The sequence below is a fragment of the Trichosurus vulpecula genome, assembly GCF_011100635.1.
Source record: "Trichosurus vulpecula isolate mTriVul1 chromosome X unlocalized genomic scaffold, mTriVul1.pri SUPER_X_unloc_1, whole genome shotgun sequence".
NCBI classification, from domain to species: Eukaryota; Metazoa; Chordata; class Mammalia; order Diprotodontia; family Phalangeridae; genus Trichosurus; species Trichosurus vulpecula.
In genome coordinates, this window is record NW_023494377.1 from 2,029,320 (window position 1) to 2,052,678 (window position 23,359).

A 23,359-nucleotide genomic window follows, 5' to 3' on the forward strand; every position below is an offset into this window, starting at 1 on the left:
CAGCTTAGCTGCTGTCTGGCCAGGCCTTTCCTCTAGCCTGTACTTGTGCTTGAAGCTTTTAGGATCTCTCTGCACTTTGTCCCCCATGCTGTCTAGGCCTTTACACAAGTCACTGAGGACCTCCTCATTCATTCCTGCAGCTGCCTTGGGGCTGACTATTTAACTAGTGTCAAAGCCACAACACTTTTTTGAGCTGACTGGAGACTCACCAACCTCACTCATGGCCCAGGGAGGGGCAAACACTTCTGTCTGCTGTTTCCGAGGCCAGTGCTTGTTTCCATGTGCCCCAAACACAGTTCACTTTCAGTCACTGCATGTGCCACCTACATTTGTTCATCCTTAGTTAAGACCCTGAAGCTCTATTACTTAACTAATGGGATTGGCACAGTTATTCATGGTAATAACTATCTCACATGATAGGCTTTTTACAATAAGCTTGGGTAAAAGGAAGGATATTTTCCCCCACCATAGCCATTCTAAATCTCCATTCAATTCGATTCAAAGTGTTTGGGTTAAATTCCTTAAAATACTGCATACTTTTGCACAAGTGGGTAAGGATCAAGGAGGGATATTAATACAGGGTCCAAAATAATATTAATAACATTTATATAGCACTTGCTATCTGCCAGGAACTGCACTAAGCACTTTAAATTATAGCATTTGATCCTTATGACAACCCTGGGAGGAAGGTGTTATTATTAACCCCATTTTAGAGTTGAGGAAACTGAGGCAGATAGAAATGAAGTGACTTGCTCAGGGTCACACAGCTAGTAAGTGTCTGAGGGTAAATTTAAACTTGGGTCTTCCTGACTCCAAGCCTGACACTCTATCCATTCTACCACCTTCTGCTCCTGATTCAGTACAAATCTTGAAAAGGATTCAAAATTCCCATAATGCACAACCATAACAACCTAAGAGGCCCAATGGCACAAGATAGTAGTACTAAAGGCAAGAAGCTGAGGTACAGAGCCCCTTCACGACTATCAAACATTTGGTGAGCCCCCACCTCTGGAGGCTCTCTCTACCACCAAACATAAGACTAGCCCCAAGTATATAAAATAAAAACTCAACAGCCAAAAGGGTAATTTTCCCTTCAAGTAGCCAGGAGATGGATTAAAGAGGGTGATAGGGCACTTTGGGCTTACGAACATCTCTTTCTCCCAGGAGCCACTATCCCCTTTTCCTGCCCAGTCCGGTCACAACTACAGTTCAAGCTGAGTGACAAAGGAGGAAGGGAGGATTTTTCATTCTCAGTGATGTCCAGCAGTATTGGGTCACCCGCTTCCACTCAGGAAAGTAAACTGTGACTCAGGGAGCTTGGCCCCAGAACTGCACAAAGACTACTCCAGAGTGCTGAGCCAATCGCTACTGTTGCATGGTGGGAGATTTGGGGCCATTCAAAGTACAATTACTGGGATGGCCTCCTTCTCCATCCCAGCTCATTTCAAGAAGCATCTTAGGAAACACTTATGGTATAGTCTAACTATTTGATTTTGTTTTCCCTTACGAAAAATCTCCAGAAGCTGCTCTGCTAATACTCTCCCCCTCCTAAAGGCCCACAAAGCCAGAAGGCTGTATTTCATCCTATACTGTCTAGGTTGTCTTTTCACAAAGAAAAAAGATGTTATTTGTGCTCTTTCCTGGCAGATCCCAAAATTATGGAATGCTAGAAGGTTCCAAAATTACTTGGGCCTAACAATTTTTTATCACAGATACTTTCAAATCAAGACTAGGAACTTTATAAATGCCTTTTTCTGTATGTGGAAAAAACCTGAAATACAGCAGAGTGAACTGCCCAAGCCAATCAGTGGCTGAGCCAAAATAAAACCCCAGGCCAGTCGGCCGCCAAGACAGTACTCTGCCCACAAGGCTCCGACAGTCAGTGGTCTCCTTAAGAGAGACCTACTCTTACTCCCTTTTTTCAAGAGAACTACTGAAATCTTAAGACATAGTCACTGTCCAAAAGATGCTACAAGATGGCTTAGAGGTACACTCCCCACTCCGTGCCATACCACCCACCCGAGCACCACTGCAAATCACAGTGGCTATATCAGCCCACAATCAACGAAGAAATAGAAGGAAAAAAAATACAGCTCTAACCATAGACTTACTTGCTAGCTGTACATATTATATAAATTAACGTAGCCAAGAATGAGAGACAGACTTGTTCTATTCAGCCATCACTCCATTCCCCGGGGGCTAAATTACCTACCTGACAGATTATCCCTCTAGCTCTTCCCAAGTCCACCTTTTGACCACATCATCACTCCCTGGCAACTACAAACTGTCCGAGAAGGGAAAAAAGAGAAAGAAACCTCCAGAAGAGTTCTGGTAAGAAGTTCTAATTAGAGATAAAGTTCAAACAAATTAGGCTTTTGGAATATCCCTGGATTTTAATTATACATTCAATTCTATTACTACAAAAAAGGGGGGGGGGGAGGAAGAGCTGCCAGAGGATTTTATAGTCATGGCGATTTATGTGTAGTGAAGATTCATTTCTATGTTTCTCTAAGTGATTTTCACAGTCTTACCTCCCAGTCCAAATAATCACAGACATCTTCAAAGTTAGTGAGCAGAGACACTGAGCAGGTTAGCCGGGGCAGCTCCTCCCTTGTCATTGGGGGGAAACGGCTATCTTTAAGGGCACTGTTGAAAAGAAAACACATTTTAAAAGAAAAACTGAATAGATCATTTTAAAAATTGCAAATGCAGCAATCATAAAAAAAGGTAAAAGATGATAAAAACTTTAAAATGCTAGAGCTGACACTAATCATCCTCAAATGCATTCTAAGGCCCCAGGAAAATATAAAGATTTTATAAGTCACCATTTCCCGTACTTAATACTGCTTGCTCGCAGACTTCTCAGATAGCCAATTTTGTAGCCACTTCAATTACCACCCCCCCCAAAATGATCAATTACATTTCCTGTGCAGTCACTTCCTGATGGATTTCCTTAGTACTGTAATAAACTGATAATGCAAAATTTCATATTAAATAATTTATTTTAAGAGGGGGGGGAACCAGTGGAAACTTGTGGGAAGATTTTTGGATCAAGTACTAGAGGAAAATGTCATGCTGGGAGAAAAAGAGGAAGACTAAAGTTTGTTTTAGTTTTCCCTTAACTTTGATTGCTTTTGCTTGAAGAAAATCAATCTTGTCAAGTATAGATCATTCAATGTGTGACTCAGAAGCTGTGAAGCTCCAGGAAATGGGCCACTGTCAGTGATTTTGGAAAGATTGCAGACACTCAGAATCCCAGACATCGGAAGGCACCTCAGAGGCTGGCCATCTGGTCCAACCCACGCCTGACCAAGAACGCAGTCCACACCATCCTCAACAAGTGATTATCCAGCCTTTGTTTGAAGACCTCAAATGAGGGGGAGCCTACTCCCTCCCTCCAGAGCCCAATCCAATTTTGGCCAGCTTCAATTCTTAGGAAGTTTTTCCTTCTACAGAGAGGAAATCTGCCTCTGAGACTTCTAGGCAGCACTTCTACTCCTGCTTTCTGGAACTAAATAGGATAAACCCAAGACCTCTTCAATATGGCAGTCTTTTAAATACTTGAAAAGAGTTATCATTTTCCCCACTAAGTTTTCTCTTTTTCCAGGATAAGCATCTTAAATTTCTTTAAGCAATCCATGTATGGTTATGATATCAAGGCCTTCTGCCAACCTGGTTGCTGTCCAGTTGATCAATATCCTTTCTAAACTGTGGTACCCAAACTTCTAGATGTGATCTGACCTGGGGAGAGGACAGGGGGACTTGATTAAGGGCAACAAGCTGTTCCTTCCTGATTTCCTTACTTATCACTTCTGTTCTGGACACTGAGCCTTTCTTAATAAAGGCTAAGAATATGTGAGCTTTTTTGATGGCCATATCACACTCCTGTCTCCCTCATACAGACTCCGCTAAACCCCAGATCTTTTTTTTAGACAAACTGCCAACCACATTTTCCCTATCTTGCATTGGTGAAGTGGATTTTTTTTAAAGGACCAAGAATAAAAGTACAAGAGAGAAAAAAATCTTTGCCTTCAAGGAGCTTATATTCTAATTGAGAGGGACAATTCCTTTAAAGGAGTGGTGGCTAGAGAAGAGGATTTTGGTTTGGAGGGTTACAGGAATAGTGACTGGAGCCAGTAGGCAGTTGATTGGCATGACCTTTTCCTGTAGCAATGGTAGTATTGATCTGATTATTGCATCCAGGACACAGGGTGGCAGGCAGACTTGGTAGAGTATGAGATATGAAAGTCCAACAGGGTCTAGGACCAATGAATAGATAAAGAAGGCTAAGTGTAGTCCTTTTTTCTCCCTCAGTCACCAATCAAAAGGGCTGAGCCCTAGGGTGGAAGTCACAGAGATGAGTAAATTAATATCTCCAGGGATTGGAGTCATGGGTTCTGGGGGTCCAGTTCCAGTGAGGTGGGTATTGGTCCAGGTGGGGAGAAGTTGGGTAGCCATGACAGGTGGAATAACTATAAGAATTAGCTAATAGTTAGTTACAAAGTTAATAATTAATACTAGCTTTCAAATAATTGAAATAATTTTTCATCTTATTAGATTTCAGCTCAATGTCTCAGCCTGGACAAATTCTGCTGGATTCTGATTCTGTCATCCAACATCTTAGCTGAAAATCTGATAAGCATGCCATCTGTGCCTTCATCTAAGTTGTGGATAAAGATACAGTGCCAAATAAAGTAAGCAGAACCAGCAAAACAATACGCACAGACACTACAACAATACTAAGGGAGAGAAGGACAATAAAAAAATCAATTGAAACTGAATGCTGTGAAATTGTAATGGCTAAGCCTGTCTCCGAAGAGGAAATATGAGAAAGCACTGCCTGCCTCTCCTCTGCCTTCTTTGCAGAGGTGTGCAGCTTTAGGCATGGAACACTGCACATAATATCCAATTTTTTCTATGGGTTGGTTAGTTTTGCTGAGTGGTTATCTAGGAAGGGGAGGGAAGATGAATCTTTTGGGAAATATGTAGGGCAAAACCAAAAGATATTTATTAATCATTTAAAAAAGACACAGCACAGGATGAAAGATGGATGGGTTCTTGACACACACTGTGTAGAGACCACCTTCTAAACCAAAGCCAATCCAGCAGTGACTGTCCTTTGCCTCTAGTCATTCCAGAAATTCAGAATGCAGCTCACTGCACTGCCTTGTACCTGGCATTGCTCTATCAAATGAAACCATATCTATATAGTACTTAGCAGAGTGCCTGTGCAAAGGGGGCTTGTTCCCTTCCCTTATTCCCCTATCAGGCCCACAAGAAAAAAACAAGGAGACTGCCAAATACTTTGCTGAAACCTAGAGAAACCGAATCAATAGCACTCCACTGATCTACTCACTGGTCTGCTCTGTCAAAAAAGGAAAGAAGGCAACTCTGGCATTCTCTGTGCTTCCTTAGCCATCTAGCATTAATATTATGTTCTAGAATTCTGCCAGAAATTGAGAATCCACTCTCTTGGCTTTTAAAAAAATTGGAAATCTGAGACAGAGGGCACGGTTTTTATCTGTTCGTAGTAACAATGTATTTATAAGCTAGATTATGGACATTTCTGACTGCACATCCTTCAGGCAATTCAAATTCAACAGGTCCCAAACTGAACTCATTATCTTTCCACATCTACCCCTTTTCTGAATTGGTCAAGGGTACCACTCTCTTCTCAGTCATTCAGGTTCACAACTTTGGTGTCATTGTTAACTCTCACTCCACATAACTAATTAATTGACAAGTTTTATAATTTCTACATCCACATCACTTCTCACATCGCAGTAATATCTCTTGGTCTCCACTCACAAGCTGCCACTCCGACCTCACAGCTGCCAAAGTGATATTCTTAAAGCACGAATCTGATCACAGCCCATACGCTTGGCTCAACAAACTCCAATGGTTTGGGCTCAAACACTGACTCTTGTGTTTAACATTTGAATTTCTTTATGACCTGACTGCCTTCTAGTTTGGTCCTACACTACTCTCCTCCTTGAACTCCATGGCCCAGCCATACCAGTCTACTCAATGCTCTGCATACATAGCATTCCATCTCCCATCTCTGTGCTTGTGTACTGGGTGTCTTCTATACCTGGCCTGAGCTTCCTCCTCACCTCCACCTCTTCTTTCAAGACAGCTCAGGTGCCACCTTCTACATGAAGGCTCTCCTTATTATCTCCCCATATGCTAGTGCTCACCCCCATATTTTTGTGTATATATTTGTAGATGTTCATATGATTCCCCCTCATTCATTCGAGTGTAAGCCCTCAAGAAGAGGGCAGGGACTATTTCAATTAGTTGTTTTATGCACAGTACAGTACCCGTCACATAGTAGTGATTAAGTGTGCATGAAATATTTAATGGAACTTGATAATATATGAGGGTGAAGATACAGGGATAGCACATACAGTTATCCCTTCCACATCGCGACTTTCCCCATTGGGGTTTCAATACATCGTGAATTGGAATAAGAAATTAAATGGGAATTTTGGGAGAGTTTTGAAGAATCCACAGACAACGCATGAAGGCCAGGAAACAACATAGAAAAAGTTTAAAAACTCAGAAATGCATACAGTATATGTAGCTATATAATATCAACATATTTTATCTTTTAATACCATAATAATTCAGACTTCTTCTCTGGAAGGAGGGCCAAAAAATTTTATGTGGATTTTCCAGATCGAAGGGGTGCCACGCCCCTAGCCCCCATGACGTGGAAGGGATAACTGTACTTTTTGGGTTAGTTGCAAAGTGTTGCGTGGTAAATCCAGTAGATGTGAATGGATCTGCTAAACAGCTATCCTCCCTATAGTACAAATGAATCACGTTATATTGGATTTTCATTATACCTTGGCAAAGATAGTAATATCAAAAGAAAATGTTCTGACAAATATAAAAATGTCAAGGCCAAACAAACAAAAACCAAACCCAAACAAACTCAACTAGACAATACTTTCCCTTCTCCACTCTTGTTCTACAAGATCGTTCAAAGAGAACAGATGGTGGTTTGGCCATCTCGTCCACCAGCTCTTTCGATACATAAGGGTTAAGCTTGGTATGGGCCTTGACTTCATTAAGGACAATTAATTGTTCTTCCTTATTTTTCCTGTATTTCAGCTTCCTGTTGGCCATTTTTTTTATCCTTTCCAGTCCAAAGATCATTTTCCCTTGGCAGAGAAAACAAGCAAAAGAGAGTTGAATAGTGGTGTTTTCATTCCCTTACCTTCTTTTAGCAGTCATCCTCTCCTTTCTTGGATCCTCCTCTTTTCCTCAAGATAGCTTTAAAAGCCCTGTCTTTGGCTGTCCTCCCAATTCTGTGCTTTAGCATTCCTGACCCTATTCAAACTGGCCAGCTGCAGGATTGTATTCATCCTCCATTACTTATCGGTGCTTCCATCTTCTATACAGATCTTTTACAATTCTAAGCTGGTTGATGAATTTTCTATAGATCCACATCTGTCTTTAAACAATTCCTTTTTCTCTTCGCTGGAACTGTTTCTGCCTCTTCAGAGCTTCATTTCTGAGAAATGCTCACCCCATCCTGAACTAACTTCTTTTGTAGAATTTGAAGCGATGGGATCTTATCTGTGCTTTTCTTTGAACTTTGAAATTTATACTTCCCAAATGTAGGATGCACGTCAGATTGTGTTTGGCTTTCCTTGTTTTCTCTATCATGAATTCTAGGATGGAGAGATCATTTTCATTCTCCCCACTCCCCCAGGCTCCCATTGTTTTTCTCCGAGAAACCAGTCTTTTTTGCGTATCAAAATCAGTTCCATAAGAACAGTGCTACTTCCTATACCCTTTAAAGGATGAATTTCACAGGATCACAGAATTATAGTTGGAAGAACTCTTGGTAGTCATCTAGTCCAATCAGGTTTCACAGATGGAAAAACTGAGGTTCAGAGAAGTTCTGAGTTCTGCGAAAGGTCACACAGATTTTAACTGGGATCTGAACACAGGCCTTTGACATCAAGGCCCCTAAAGCACTGTACTTCTAATTCAGCTTTAAGGAAGGCAAGCCAAACATGCACTAGTTGTTCTGCTTTAGGTAAAGAGAGAGAACACTAGCAATCGTCTAACTGAAGCCCCCTATTTCTACTATATTATGCTTTCATGTCAGGCTCATCCTTTGTTTCTTCAGATCATCAATTCTTTCTTCCTCTTGCCTTGATGATCTGTAATCCAGTCCAATGACAAATATTGCTTCCATTGGGTTTTCTCCCTCAGGTTCCTGGATTTCCTTACTTGATATATTTTCTTAATATATGATGGTACTCTGTAGCCCCTCCCCCCACCCCTTATATGATGTTTGTTTTGAATTCCTGGGCCTTTCTCAAGTCATATTCTAAGTCAACCTACCGGTTCTTCTTTCCCAGGGCTCCCTAGGCCACTCGGCTTATTGCCCATCCTCTGTGCATTTGTATATAGATATCCAAGGCCATGGATTCTACTGCTGGCTTCTCTCTCACTATCCATGTCCTGTGAAATTCTTGGGTGTCAGCACAGCTCTTCTTCCTAGACTGTAGTTATTCTCCATGATGTACAGATTGGCAGAGGTTGGCAGATTTATGTGGGCAGTCTTTTCCCTCCCCCCTTATCCTTTTTTGGCTTAGATTTTCAGGGCTCAAACAATCAACAAGCATTTGTTAAGTGCCAGGCACAGGGCTGGGGCCTGGGGGTGTGTAAAGTATAAAGACAGAAACAATACCTACCCACAAGGAGCATATCTTCTAATGGGGAAGAGAAGTACACCTATAAGTATATACAGCAGAAATGGAAAGTGAATCAATACAAGTCCACATAAAGGAGGTAGATATTTAGTCATTTGGGAAGGAGGGGACTAGCAGTTAGGGGAATTGAGAAAGGCTTCATGTAGCTGTGCTTCATTTGGATCAGACCTCATCATGCCAATATTGAAGCCATGGCCAAAACTCCATTTTCAGATACCATCTTCTTAACCAACTGTCCATGTCCCAAATTTGCTTTTCTCTTTCAAAGCCCCTTGATGAAAATGCCACCTGGGCTTTCAAGGTCTTCAGGTTCTGCCTGTCTGGACACCTTCTAGCAACATCACTTGTCTCCACAGGAATCACTAGAAGTTGGCTGTTGTCTTCAGATTGGATGGGACTCAGCAGGATTTCATCATCTGGGGGGCACTGGCCTGGATGGCCTGAGAAGCTCATGATCTGCAAGGCCTTGAGCAGGCCATTCTACCTCTGTGTGCCACATTTCCCTCCCCTGTAAAATGAGGGGGTACTGGACTCAAGCCCTCTAAAACCCGTAGAATATCATGGATACATGCCCCCAGGAATACAGCTGAGTCCTCTACTGTTAATGCCAGGTCAATAAATAAATGTCTCCATCCCTTCAGCAGGGAGTCACTGACTGCCACAACTCCTGCTTCCTTGGACGCTTACTGGATGTTCTTTCCTCTTGGTGGCACCTGTGGCTTCACATCATCATCCCTGGCACACGCCCAGACGCTCGTCCTCAGAGGGTCCAGCCCCTCCCTTTACGGGAAGAGTCTATAGTTATACTTAGAGTCACATCTATAATTAGACAGTCTTTTGTGACTTACACACCAAAATGAAGTTGTGGTCAGAAAGCACTTTGAAGTTGCAGGACCTTTCTTTGTTGGTTTCTATGCTATGAAATCCCAATCTCTGGTTTAGGATTGGGATTGGAGCTAAACACTCAGAAGTAGTTTTAAGTCACCCTATCCATTTTCAAATACACATTTTAAAATGCCCTCAATAGTCAGATACATTATTTATGATAATCTACACTTTGAGATTTGCCAAGCACAACAATTCTCACAGATAATAACAAGTTAAGATTAATTTCTTTGACTTAATGTTTTATAATATTTTCTTACTATTTGTGTGATTACAATCACAAATGGAGAAGGTTTTTAAAAATTCATCAAAGATTTTAGTTTTGGAAGGGACTCGAGATCATCTAGTGCAACCTCTTCATTTTACAGATAGGGAAACTGAAGATTAGAACATTACAGCCAGGAATCAAAACCCGGGTCTCCTGATTTTCAGTCCAGCACAGTGTCTCCTACATCAAATTTTTACTTAAGTGTTATTTTAGACTTCAACTATAGTTATACATACTGATCAAATGCTGAAATGAGTCAAAAAGTATCTTGTTGCCTGCGAAAGGAGACTGATTTTATGTGAGTTTGATTTTGGTTTTGGAGATCATTACAAACACATTACTTTCATAGCATATATAAGGTTCGGAGGAGCCTTATTCTAAGTCCCATTTCCACTGACAAGTAAAGTCCACAGCGCTGGCTGTATCTCTCCTTCAGAGTTTTAAGGGTATCACTGAGTGGTCAGGGGGTGATCAATGTCACTGATTTGAGCCCCCACTGGTGTGTTTTCCTCCAAGAATCAATTTAGTCAGCCCACCTTAAGTAGCCTTTTACAATGAGTACTTATGGCGGCAGAGCCAAGATGGCGGCTTGAAAATAGAATGAGTACTCACTATGGTAGTACAGTAATCAGAGTTGGTAAAAAATATGCACCCAGAGTCTATGACACCCTATCCCACAAGTACAGAATCCAGAGAAAAGTGGACTCAAGCTTAGATAGCACATGTAGCTCATAGTTGCTGGAAGTCTTCTCTCTTTCATAAAGTGCTCAAGAATTCTCCTTAAACATCATGAATCTGTAACTGTCTGTCTTTGGTTCCTAATAGAGACACTGCTTTCAGATATGCAGCTAAGACACCCATGGGAAAATGGGAGGTATAGCACCTTCTGGCCAAAGGGGACCAGGTAAAGGAGATCTGGTCAAGGCCAAAGCTAAGACCTCTCCATTCCCTTCCCCAAGATGATTCCTTCTAAGAGCTGCTAGAAGGTCATGCGTGCTCTAATCTGTCAAATGAACCTCTTCTCAACTCACTAGTAGATGACACCTTGTACATAGCCAGGCTTTCCTGGCTTGTATCTACACAATTCTTGTGCAATGCTCCTACAATTCCAAAGACTTAGTCTAAGGCTTATTGGTTGGCTGATTGGGCATCTTATCACTTACTATAAGTGGGGTGAGGTTGAGTAAATCACCTCACACATACTTTACTTTCCAAATTGTACAATTAGCATTTTCTTTCTTTTGTTAAGTACTAAGCCTCTATATCTAGGCATTGGAAATAGTCCTGGACAGGGAGTTCAAATCTCTTTTTTGCTACTCACTAGCTATGTGACTCTGAGCAAATCACTTTCCCTCGTGTTTCATTCTCCTTCTCTATAAAATGATGGGGTTGGACTGGCTGACCTCAAAAGGCCCTTCTAGCTTTAATCCAAGACTTCTACCATCTCTAATTTCACTGAATGCTATGCAAATCTATTGGCTTTGATATGTTCAGAAACTTTAGTAGAGCCCTGGGACACCAACAATTCATCGGAGCTGTGACTAGTGGTCAATAAATCTAGTGTCGAAAATGCAATTAAGAAATCAACCTTAACACTTAAGCATTAACCATAGGGCAAGGGTCTCTCTGGAAATAAGTTACATCAAAGTTATCTGATACAATGGCTGTCCACAGATTCCTACCCCACGTCATGGCTCATGGTGGTCTACAGGATTTCATTGAGGTAGTGTCAGTAAAATAACCACTTTCGCCAATTTCCCCCCCAAAACTGTAAGTACAGAGGCCACTAATTTACATGGCTCTGTAAATGCTCCTTGAGAAAAACAAGAACTTGCTAGAGATTTCTTGTAAAACTGGGTAGGGCTGGATAAAAGAGAACGTTAACTCGACCTTCAGAGATTGAGGTATTGAAATGAGGATAGAAAAAAGGAGGTACTCTGAATCCTCCCACTCGTGTAGTGGCCAGATCAAGCCTGCTCCCTAGCTCTGAACTGCAGAGATGATAAAGATAAAGAGGTGATACATTCAAGAGGCAAAGGAAGTGAACATATGATTCAAACTATCCTCATCTCTGGGCCTGCCAGGATTTCCCTTATACCTGCACACTGGAATTATACTTCTTGCTGGGTATTTGACAGCCAATGTGGGTGGGCACCCTCATGTGAAGGGCACATGTTTCCCAGAAGGAGCACGTTTCTCCCTGTGGCAAATAAAATAATTTTGAGAGACAAAGTTTTCGGGTAAATTATAATCAATTTTATCAATCACGGCCAGCATATGACTGACAAAAAAGGCTCCTATCCTCTTGTCCAAAGAGATTGCATAGCTACTTTTTTAGGTTTATATATGCCTTTGGACAAGAGGTGTTCCATCAGACAGCAATCAATTCTAATTGGTTAACAGTTTAACGAGGGGTAGACTTTACAAAGAGAAGTGGGCTTACTCCAATGAGGGGCCGAGAGTGACATCATGTCACTCTTGGACCAGAGACTACTCCCAGCCTTCTAGACAACAGGGTAATCTAGACAAAAGGATCTATCTCCACCCAAAGTTGACTGAATAGAATTCAGCTTAAACTAGAGATTCCTTCTAAGACTGGGTCAGGTTGGATAGAGAAGAAGGTTAGCTCAACCTTCAAAGACTGAGGTCTTGAAATGAGGGTTAAAAAAAGGGGGAACTCTGAATCCTCCAAATCATTAGTTATTAATAATCATTTCTCTCATCCTCACAATCCCCTGGTCTTCAGCCTCAGGACACAGCTGCCCTAGTCTAGTAAATCCTTTGGAGGCTCGAGCTGGAAGCAGAGGAAGGACGTGCTGCTGGCATGCTTTCTCTGTAATTCACCAAATATTCATTGGATCCCTATGATAGGCTCAACATTGTGTACAGGCACAGTGGGAGATAGAAAAGATAGTCCTTGTCCTAGCTGAAGAAACCAAATGTACTCTCTACATAAATAGTAAAGAATTATAAAGTTCAAGCATACGTGTGGAAGGAGGAATGGTGCTATGAGCAGTGTATCCAGCCAATAGAAATTCCCTATGGCAGAAAAGCTGGGGAGCCTGCTTCTAGAAGAGTTGTTATAACGTATAATGAAAGTGCTTTGGAGAGACATCGGGGCAAGTGCAAACATTCTATAGTTGGGTCTTGTCTGCTAACCATGTGGTAGAGAGAGGCTTTTTGATTGGCTGAGTAGCTGGACCAGAAACGGTACCTTCAAAAAGGCACTAATGACAAGAACCTCAGACATTTTCTCTTTGGCTGCTCTTGCTGGATCCCTTGGACTCTCTCTCTCAATGATGGCATCTGGTGAGAGACAATGCTGTATGAAGAGGGTTTTGACTTTCCCCATCAAGGACGACAAGCACCCTGTGAACAGAGCTGTGGGTTCCTTATCTGCCTCAGCATTTGGGTGAACAGATTGGTGACTCCAACTTTATAAGTTTTGAAGGTCATGAGAAAGTCCTGGTACCATGGGTTTTTTTGCAGCCAGTTCAGTATCAATGCCCCAAGGAACAAAGGTGATCTTTAGGACCCAGCCCAGTGATAGCTGAAATGGGGACTCATCCTCGTGTCATGCCACATCTGGATGTGAATGAACTTGATGGGATAGATGCTATGTAGAAATTGCACTAAGAGTGAGCCTCAGAAAATCAGGTGGAATAGGGGAAAGTGTGTCCCTATGGGGTTGGCAGTGGCAGAAAGTTGGGGAGAAGGAAGAGAGGGGAATAGATGAACTTTTGTTCTTGTTATATCCCTTTGTAAAAGCCAACTGATGTTAAGTGGTTAAATAAAACGAACTAAAACTAATCACCACTGCTAATCACTGGTACCTAAAAGAAGGGAGGGACAGCTGCTGGGGGCTCTAGCCGATGGCACTAAGAGAGAATCCTGAGGGGCAGATGTAGCAGGCTTAGCTCAGGAAGAGTGAGCTTAGGGCATGTTTGCTACACATGTGATTGCAGAATGGATAGGAATCAATCATCAAGCAATAAGCATTTATCAGGCACTTACTTTGTGCCAAGCACTGTACTGGGTGCTGAGGATACAAAGACACAAATAGAATAGTCCCTTTCCTCAAAAAATTTGGTCTATTTGTTGTTGTTGAGTCATTTCAGTCTTTGTGACCCCATTTGGGGTTTTCTCGGCAGAGATACGGGAGTGGTTTGCCATTTCCTTCTCCAGCTCATTTGACAGATGAAGAAACTGAGGCAAATCAGGTGAAGTGACTTGGCCAGGGTCACACAGCTAGTAAGTGTCTGAGGCTAGATTTGAACTCAGGAAAATGAGTCTTCCTGACTTCAGGCCTGGTGCTCTATCCGCTGCAGCGCCACCTAGCTGCCCTCTACAGTCTACTGGGGAAGAAAATATGTATATGCATATGCATATGTATATGTATATGTATATGTATATGTATATACATATACATACCAAATAAATACAATGTAATGGGGGAGGGAGGTACAGGGAAGACATTAGCAGCTGGGAAGAACCAGAAAAGGCTTCATGTAAAAGGCAGAAAACCAGAAATTCTAAGGGATGATGGCAAAAAGGGGGAGCATCCCAGGCATAGTGGACGACCAGTGCAAAGGCACAGAGAGACAAGATGGGAGGACAGTGGAGAACTAATGGAAGGCTAGTTTTGCAGGGTCATAGGGGAAGAATGTGTAATAAAGCTAGAAAGGTAGGATGGGAACGGCTTGTAAAGGTCTTTAGGTGCCCAACAGAGGACTGTATATTTGATCTCAGAAATATTGGGGAACCACTGGAGTTTACTGAGTAGGGGAGTGACATACTCAGACATATACTTTAGAAAATCTCTTTGGCAGCTATATAAAGGCTGGATTGGAGTGGAGAGAGGCTTAACATAGTGGGGATCAATTAGGTGGCTATTGCAACAGTGCACTAGAGAAGAACAAGGTCTTGAGCTAGGAGATGGTTATGAAGGTTGAGAGAAGACAGATGGGAGAGATGTGGCAGCACAAAGGATCAGACTTGGCCCCTGATGAGCTAGGTAAGAGTCATGGCTACCACCATCACAAAGCTCAACGTGATGAAGGATGGTGGTACTCTTGACAGAAGTAGGGATGTCCAAAAAAGGGCTATGGTTTGTGATAAGGAAAGATGATGAGTTCTATTTTGGACATTCTAAGTTTGAAATGGATGCCCTATTTTGGTAAGTAGTATGGAGTAGGGGAAGGAATGCTGGATTTGGAACCAGATGCCCTGGGTTTAGTGTCCCAGTTCTGTCATTTACTACCTATGTGACCTTGGGTAATATAACCCTAAATTTACAGAGCCCTTTGCAAAGAGCTTTACAACATTATCTCAATTTGTCTTCAAAACAACTCTGGGAGGTAGGTGCTATTATTATCATCCCCATTTTATAGGTTAGGAAACTGAGGCAGATCAAGATCGAGTGACTTGCCCAGGGTCATATAGCTAGTAGCTGAGACTGGATTTGAATTCAAGGCTTTCTGACACTAGGTCTAGTGCTCTTTCTAGGGTGCCACCTAGCTGTCTCAAGTCACTTAACATCTCTAGGCCTCAGTTTTCTAATCTGTAAAATGAGTAGGTTAGACTAGATATCCTCTAGGGTTCCTTTCAACTCTAAATCTATGTTCTTATGATTCAATAATTTTATGCCTTTGGGTCACTCAGTTCGAAATGTCCAACAGGCAGATGGTAAAGCAGGACTGGTGCATGGGGGCAGGGGGAGACTAGGGATGGATATATGGGTCTGAGAGTCATCTGTATAGAAATGATAATGAAACCCATGGGAATTTATGAGGTCACAAGCGAGAGGATGCATACAAAGAGAACAGAAGGCCCAGGACAGAGCGTTGAGTGTATATCTACCATTAGGAGGTGGGATATGAATAACAATCAAGTGAAGGAGACTGAGCAGCACTCCCACAAGTAGGAGGATAACTAGGACAAGAGTGTCAGCTCAGAGAGAAGAGAGTATTCAGTAGAAGAGGGTGGTTAATAGTGTCACAAGTTTCAGAGGGGTCAAAAAGGATGAGAATTGAGAAAAGGCAATTAGATTTGACAACTGAGGAGGCACTGGTAACTTTGGAGAGAGCAGTTTCAATTGAATGATGAGGTTGGAAGCATCTGGCATATAGTTAGTACTTAATAAATGCTTCTGGACTGACAGATTGCAATGGGTTGAGAAGTGAGTAAGAGGAGAGGAAGTAGAGGCATTGAATATAGACAACTTTTCTAGGAGTTTGGCTGAGAAGGGTAAAAGGGAGAAAGGATGATAGCTTAAGTGTGTGTGGGGAGTCAAATGAGGGTCTGTCTAGACTGAGGTAGAGTTAGGCAAGGTGTCTTTAGGGAAAGTGCTCTTTGGAGCAAATGGCTCAGCAATGGAAGGGATACTATTTTAATAAGCTCAGATCTGACTTGATGACAAATAAATTATAGCATTTCAATTTAAGCACAATTTTCTAGGACCCCACCTGTGGTATAAAGTAAGGAACTACAACCATTGTGCTAAGCCAAAAACTAAGACATTGCCAGAAAGAACTATATGATTTGCAGAGAGCAGCCATTTTCATCACCCCAAGAACAAGGGATGCTTATCAACAAGTTGAAGAAGAATAATGGTCCTTGTTGTTGTTGTTCAGTTGTGTCTGACTCTTGGAGTCCCCCTGAACCATAGCATGCCAGAACCATCCATGGGGTTTTCTTGGCAAAGGTACTAGAGTGGTTTGCCACTTCCTTCTCCAGCCCATTTTTCAGATGAGGAAACTGAGGCAAATAGGGTGAAGTGACTTGCCCAGGGTCACACAGCTATAAGTGTCTGAAGCTGCATTTGAACTCAGGTCTTCTTGACTCCAAGTCCAGTGCTCTAGCCACTGGGCCACCTAGTTGCCTATGGTCTTAATCAATTAATGGTCTTAATTACTCTTTAACAGCCTTGTAAAATTATACCATGGATTTCCTTAAATGAGAGGCAGTGTGGCAGAGCAGACCAAGTGGACCTAGAGTCAGAAAGACCTAGGTTCAGATCTCCCCTCTGACACCTACTACCACCTGTGTGACTCTGGCCAAGTCACTTCACCTCTCTGAGGGCAGGCTCTAACACCATATTATAGACTGCTTGCAATTGCCATCAGAGGAGGGAATTCCTCCAACTCCACAGATCCATGACAAATATGTTTTTAAATATTAAGGAAAACAGATATCCACCTATCAGCTTGAAGCTGCTTTGTTGGGGGTTAATGCTTCAATGCTTGGCTAAATGCTTTAAGCATGGATCTAAGTAGATGCTAAGTAAAGGGCCCTCCTCCTAATTCTTGCAGAGACAGGACTATGAGTGTGGAACACTGCCTTTAATATCAGACTTTTCTGGTACTTGGGTCTGTCTTGCTGAACTTCACTCCCTGTCCCTTCCCCCTCCCCCAATTCTTTGTTATAAGGGATTGATTTCTTGGATGGACTGGGTAGAGGGATATATAAAAACAAAATATATGAATAAAACTGATTTTTTACAAAGGTAAAGGGCATATTTTTACTAATTTTTGCTGTCTCCTATTTCCCTGGTTTGATATTGGTGATTCAGAGCTGCTGTAACTTAAAAACATCTGTTTCCCCTTAATTTAATAAGTCTTATTAGCTGGATATTAAGTCTTCCTTTATTCTCAAGTCTTTTCACAATCTGAAATTTAATATGCAGGACTTATGATGATCATATGCAGAAAGACCACCATGAAGATCATAAGATGTAATAAAATCTGTTGCAGAGAACAAGGAGGTAAAGAAATTACACAGGAAACTTGATAACACCCTCCATTTTGATACTTCATGACTGATAAACATTGGAGAGGACGGTAAAAAATATTAGAAAATATGACTCAGAAAGAGGCCAAATGTTCAAAAACTACACATGAGTCTCCTGCCTATGTATCATAAATCTCAAGAAAAAGTAGGAAGGCTCTCAAATGTTGAGTAATACCACAAAAAAGAGGTACTGACTGTATCTTAAGAAACAGATAGCTAGTGATGTGGCAGATATTTCTGAATCTTTTGTGGGTATATAGTCAGGCCATTGACTTATTAGATCAAAGATAAAAATTGATATCATATTAAAAGAAAGGATAAAGATGAGATGTGAAATTAAAGCAGTGCCAATGTGATCCATTTATAACAAGATATTGACATTCCAAAAATTGGAAATGGATAATGGAACAATGTCACATTTCCAAGAGGTAATGTGATGCATTGGAAACTGTGGTACACTGACTCTACAGAGTTAGAGAACCTGGCTTCAAATCTAGCTCTGCCAAGCATTACCTGTGTGATCCTGGGCAAGTCACATCACCTCTCTGGGCCTCAATTTCTTTATCTGTAAAGTTGGAGAAGTTGGAATAGATTACCTCTAAGGTTCCCTCCAACTCTAAAATGATGCTCTTATGATTCAATGAAAGTTTACCTGGCATAACGAAATGGTCACAAGGAAGTCAAGAGAGACAAGAAAACTGCCTTGCTTAGCAAACACGTGATCTCCTTGACAAGCAGAGAGATGGCATCATCAGTTTAGAATATAATTTGTTTATAAAGTCTTATCACGGAGAATGATTGTGTGAGATTATGAGCAATACTACTTCATAAAACAGCAAGAAGCAAATGAGGGAAAAACAAGTTTGCAGAATATTTCCCATGACATTCAATTAAAATGCCTCATCCTGAGAGCATTGCATGACAAAACTGAAAAAAATAGGCAGAAAATAGGAAAAATATGTCAACGTTTCTATAATAAAGCATTTTCTTCAACAATAACAATAGCACTAGCAAATGTGAACTGTAACATCACAGTCCCACAATGGTCTGTCCAAGAAACTAGAAATGAAACTAAAGACAACAGATATGAGAGATAACTGGACCAGACCAAACAGTCTTAGAAAAGGTCTGTGCTTGAAGTGAAACAATGTTAGGGCTTTGAGGGATCAATGGTCAAATATTTATAAAATGGTAGGTTATTGAATGATTGGAAAGAATCATGGATGAGACTTTATCAGTATGGGCAACTCCCAAGGTAGAAACTTCCTCCATCAATGCAGGGTGGTAACCTGTTTACAACTTACATTCTAGGAGCACTAAGAATTTAAGTGAGCTGCCCTTGGTCACAAAGCTAGTATATGTCAGGACGACTAGACAAAGGGCCTCCTGATTCTAAAGACAGCCCTTTCTTTACTCACTACACCATAGTATGGATGGTACTACTATTGAAAACATACCTGAGAAGACATCAATAATCACCGACACATATGCCTACTTTCTCAGCTCCACAAAATCTACATGAGAATAATTTACATATGTACTGAAGGTATTCTTGATGAAAATATCAGGAAGGAATATATAGGCTTTCACAAATTATATTCTATAGCAGATTTCATCTTTATGGTCACATGGTTGACCAAAAGGTACAGAAAATACAACACCGTACTTCTAGTAGAAAGGGCATTTCATGTCATACAGCAAACTAGAGCCGTAATGGTTTTTCTCTCACAGGATCTTCAATGAATAAGTTAATTTCATACAAGATTTCTCAATAGACACAACAGAGATAACTTTGTCCAGCAAACAAAGCAAAAAAAAAAACTAGAAAGATTTTTGTTTGTCAAGGGTGTTTGCCATTGTCAGGAATGATGAACAGTGTAGCATCTCCCACTTCTGGGACGAAGAGAAGGTAAAGTGGCTTAAGAAATCCCTGTCTACTTTTCAGGATACCAGGGAAAAGGAAGTTTTCTTTTTTTTTCTTTTTCTTTTTTAATAAAAAGGGAAGATGGACTTCAATGTGAAAATAAAGAAGGAAAATCCTATCCTATGTCAAGAAGTTGGAAGAGAATGGCAAAAGAAAAACTCCAAATACTTGGAGCTAAGAAATAAAAAGAAACTTTTCCTAAAGAAGAGGGGGAGTATCTGAATAAATCACTCCAAAGGATAATGATGTGGAACCACAGGTGCTATCATGTAACACAAAGAACCAAATAGCAGTGGTTGGTGATTTCCTGATGACAGGTACTGAGGTGGTTCTATGTTGACAACAATAGAGAGGGCTGTTGTCTTTGAGAAAAACGTATACAAGACAAGTCTCCTAAGCTGAGTTCAAACTGGGTAATGACTCTCCATATTTCCTTCTGTATGACTCTTCCTCATGTCTCTATGAATCTCACAGAGAAGGGTGAACCTAACATGGAGGTTCTTATAATTCTCTTGACATGGAATGGATTCCAATAGAATATGTGGGCTGTTCATCAGTTATCCCTCAAAGTCATCACATGACTAAGCTACTTTTCTTTTCCATACATAGGATCATAGACTTAGAGCTGGAAGGAATTTAAGAGGTCATCAAGTCCAACCCTCTCACTTTACAGATGAGATAACCGAGGCCTAGAGATGTTAAGCAATTTGTCCAGGGTCACAAAGCAAGTATCTGTAGCAGAATTTGAACCCAGGTCTTCCTAGCTCCAAGTCCAGTACCCTCCTATCCATTATACTATTATACCTTTCTAATGACATCCTTTATTTTGACATTTGTTTTGCACAATTCTTAATTGACAACATGTTACAGTCTACTCAATTCCTTTTAATTTTTTATTGTTCATGGCCATACGGCATCACCAGGAAAACACTGCTGTTAAGAAGTGGGATCTTTGTTTCAGGAAGAAACATGGAATCATTAAAACCATTGCTCAATATCCCAAAGGCAATCCAGTCTGCTCCCCTCCTCCATTCCTGAGTCAGTTCATCGTCTATACACCATGTCTGTTCAAAATATATATACTGATGGATGAAGTATATGGGTTGTCCAACCAACTTCAAAGTGTTGTCTGGACAAGATGCATTCTTCATCCACCTGTTATGGGGGTTATTTAGGAGGTTCTGCAGTGTTCCTGGACTTAATGCAATCAGCATAGGTTCAACCACAACAAAGAACAACTGGAGGATCTCACCATTTGACATCCCTGGCTTCCATGGGAGGGAATTGTGGCAGAAGAAGGAAAATAGAGAAGGACTTGAGCTGAATAAGAAGGAAATTATGAAGGTGATTTGGAGAACTTTTGACTTGTGAAGGTTAGAGAATGAGTTTAGAGACAGGAAATGTGAGAGAAACTGAGGGAAAGGGAAGGAGACTGATTCTGAAGAAGGGATCAATTTAAAGGAAGAAAAGGATTGAGGAAGAAGGCCTGAAATGAAGTACTCAAGGAGAAGAAAAAGGTAGTTGGTAAGGCAAGGAAAGCACAGTTCAGGCACCGTGCTAAGGACTAGAAATACAGAGAAAAAGCAAAAACAACCCACTCCCTTAAGTTAAAAAAAAGGTAAGTACAGGAAACTGTGAATAAGTTATACTGTCTAATGTTACTGTATACTGTATATTGTATAAAGTTCTACTGTTATACTGTAAGTATAACCATATGTGAAGTAGCATGGCACAGTAGATAAAGGGGCTGGCTTCAGAGTCAGGAAGATCTGAGTCCCAGGCCACCTTCTCACACACACTGCCTGTTTGACCTTGGGCCAGTCACAGTTCTCCACTGTCCCAAGCAAATCTCAAAGACTATTAGCTGCATAAAAGTTGCCAATGTGCCCTGAAGGAGAGTGTTTCCTAAACCTATAAAATCAAGTTTGGAGGGGGGGAAAAAGGTAAAACAAATTGGTAAAGTAAATTGTAAACCAGGTAAGAGGTTAATGAGAGAAGGAAAAGAAACTTGAGTATAGTTATCAAAGTGTTGGGAGCTTTAAAGGCAGTAAGGAAATACCTAGGAGGTGAGTTGTAGATACTTACAGTCTGAAAAAAAAAGCTGAGGATCTCAATCAATAGGGAAATCAGAGAAAATTTTGCAATGAATTGTACTGAGTGTATGTTTCTGTCATAGTCAAGTGATTGTTATCTAAGTTCAAAGGGCAGGCTGGTCTCCTGATTAGAACAGGAGGCTACCCCTCTACATTATGGGTAAACGAGACAATGTAAGATCTCTTGCAACAAAACAAAACAAAAAACTGGAAGTGGGCTTTAACGTGTGGATAAGAAATAAAATTACCCAAAATAGTAGAGGGAAGACAGACCTGTTAATGGGAGCTCAGAACAGACAAATATCATAGAAAGAAAATACAGTTAGAGCTAAAAAACAAATTTGAGACACTTCCTGAAGAAGAAGGAGCGGGATGTTCTGAGAAGGAAGTGAGCTCATGCTCTCTAAGAAATGGTAAAGTAAATCCACAGAAGCTAATAGATGAGAGATCATTTAGTAAGAATGGGAGGGGAGGCGGGGAGAGTACTGATGGCTGGTAACTTCTTGTCCAGGAGTACTGAGGTAGTTATTTGTCAAATCGATAACAACAAAATAGAGAAGCGTATTGTCTTCCTGGGCACATATCCACTACATGAGAGAAAGCCTCCCAATACTTGCCAAACCTTATAGAAATAGATGACTACTATCTATTTTTGATGATTCACAGAAGCATAAATGATACTGACTGAAGAAGCTTATTGGAAAACATCACCAAAAGTTAAGAAAAGTTTGTGCAAGGAGCCGAAGACATATAGGAACACAAATTGTGTTTTCCCAATGGGATTACTAAATTGGTAGATGGGGTGGGGGGGATGCTATAGAAAGCTGACAGTAGATTTTGGCAGTGTTTGGCCAAATATCTCATGCCATTGTTATGGAAGAGATAGAGGGAGGTGGGCTGTAAGATACTATACTTAGGGCTCTGGAACTGGTTGAATGGTGGACCCAAAGAGTAGCTATTCAATGTCAAATTAGGTGCTAGGCCCTAAGGACCTGTGCTTGGCCCTGGGCTATTTAATATTTTTATCAGTGACTTGGATAAAGGCAAATTGGCAGCTGGTAGAAAGCTGAAAGGGACAGCTAACACAACAGATGACAGAGTGAGGATCACAAAACACTGGGACAAACTGAATAAGATGAAACTGAAGAGGGTGTACTGAGTTCAAAACTCAATTTCACAACTACAAGTTGGGAAAGTCTGGTTAGGCAGCAGTTTATCTGTTAAAATGCTTCATTTTTTTGTGAAATGTTTTACTGATGCTTTTTGTTTATTATACTACAGGGTTAGGTTCATCAAATCTACCCTTCCCCAAGGAAAAGAGGTTCCTGTTCCTACCTCCTCCCTCAGCCTACTCTTTCATTTATTTTACATAGTGGACAGATACTAGCCTTGACATCCGATGCTCTGAAACATACCAGCTACATGACCCTGGACAAGTCATTTAATCTCAGTGTCCTAGGCAACTAACTCTCTAAGATTATAAATTGCAGAACAGTTGCCAGTCTGCATTGGTAAAGATAGTGTTCTCACTGGCAATTCCCTATACTAATGAATTTGGAGGTCTGGATTCTATTCCCCTTTCCCTCCCCCTGCCAAAAAACCCCCAAAGCTACTGTTTTATTCTTTTTACTTAAAATTATTTTTAAAAATATCTTCCCTTATTTAGTCC

The 23,359-nt window shown here is 41.0% G+C and overlaps 1 protein-coding gene across 2 annotated transcripts in view; it reads right to left on the minus strand.

Moving 5' to 3' along the window:
• Positions 1–23,359, minus strand: part of AMMECR1 (AMMECR nuclear protein 1) — a 140,121-nt gene that overhangs the window by 19,268 nt on the left and 97,494 nt on the right. For both annotated transcript variants that reach the window (XM_036740457.1, XM_036740458.1), the window contains one exon: positions 2,532–2,646. In XM_036740457.1, coding sequence (XP_036596352.1) covers positions 2,532–2,646 — 115 coding nt within the window. The remainder of the gene's footprint in view (positions 1–2,531; positions 2,647–23,359) is intronic.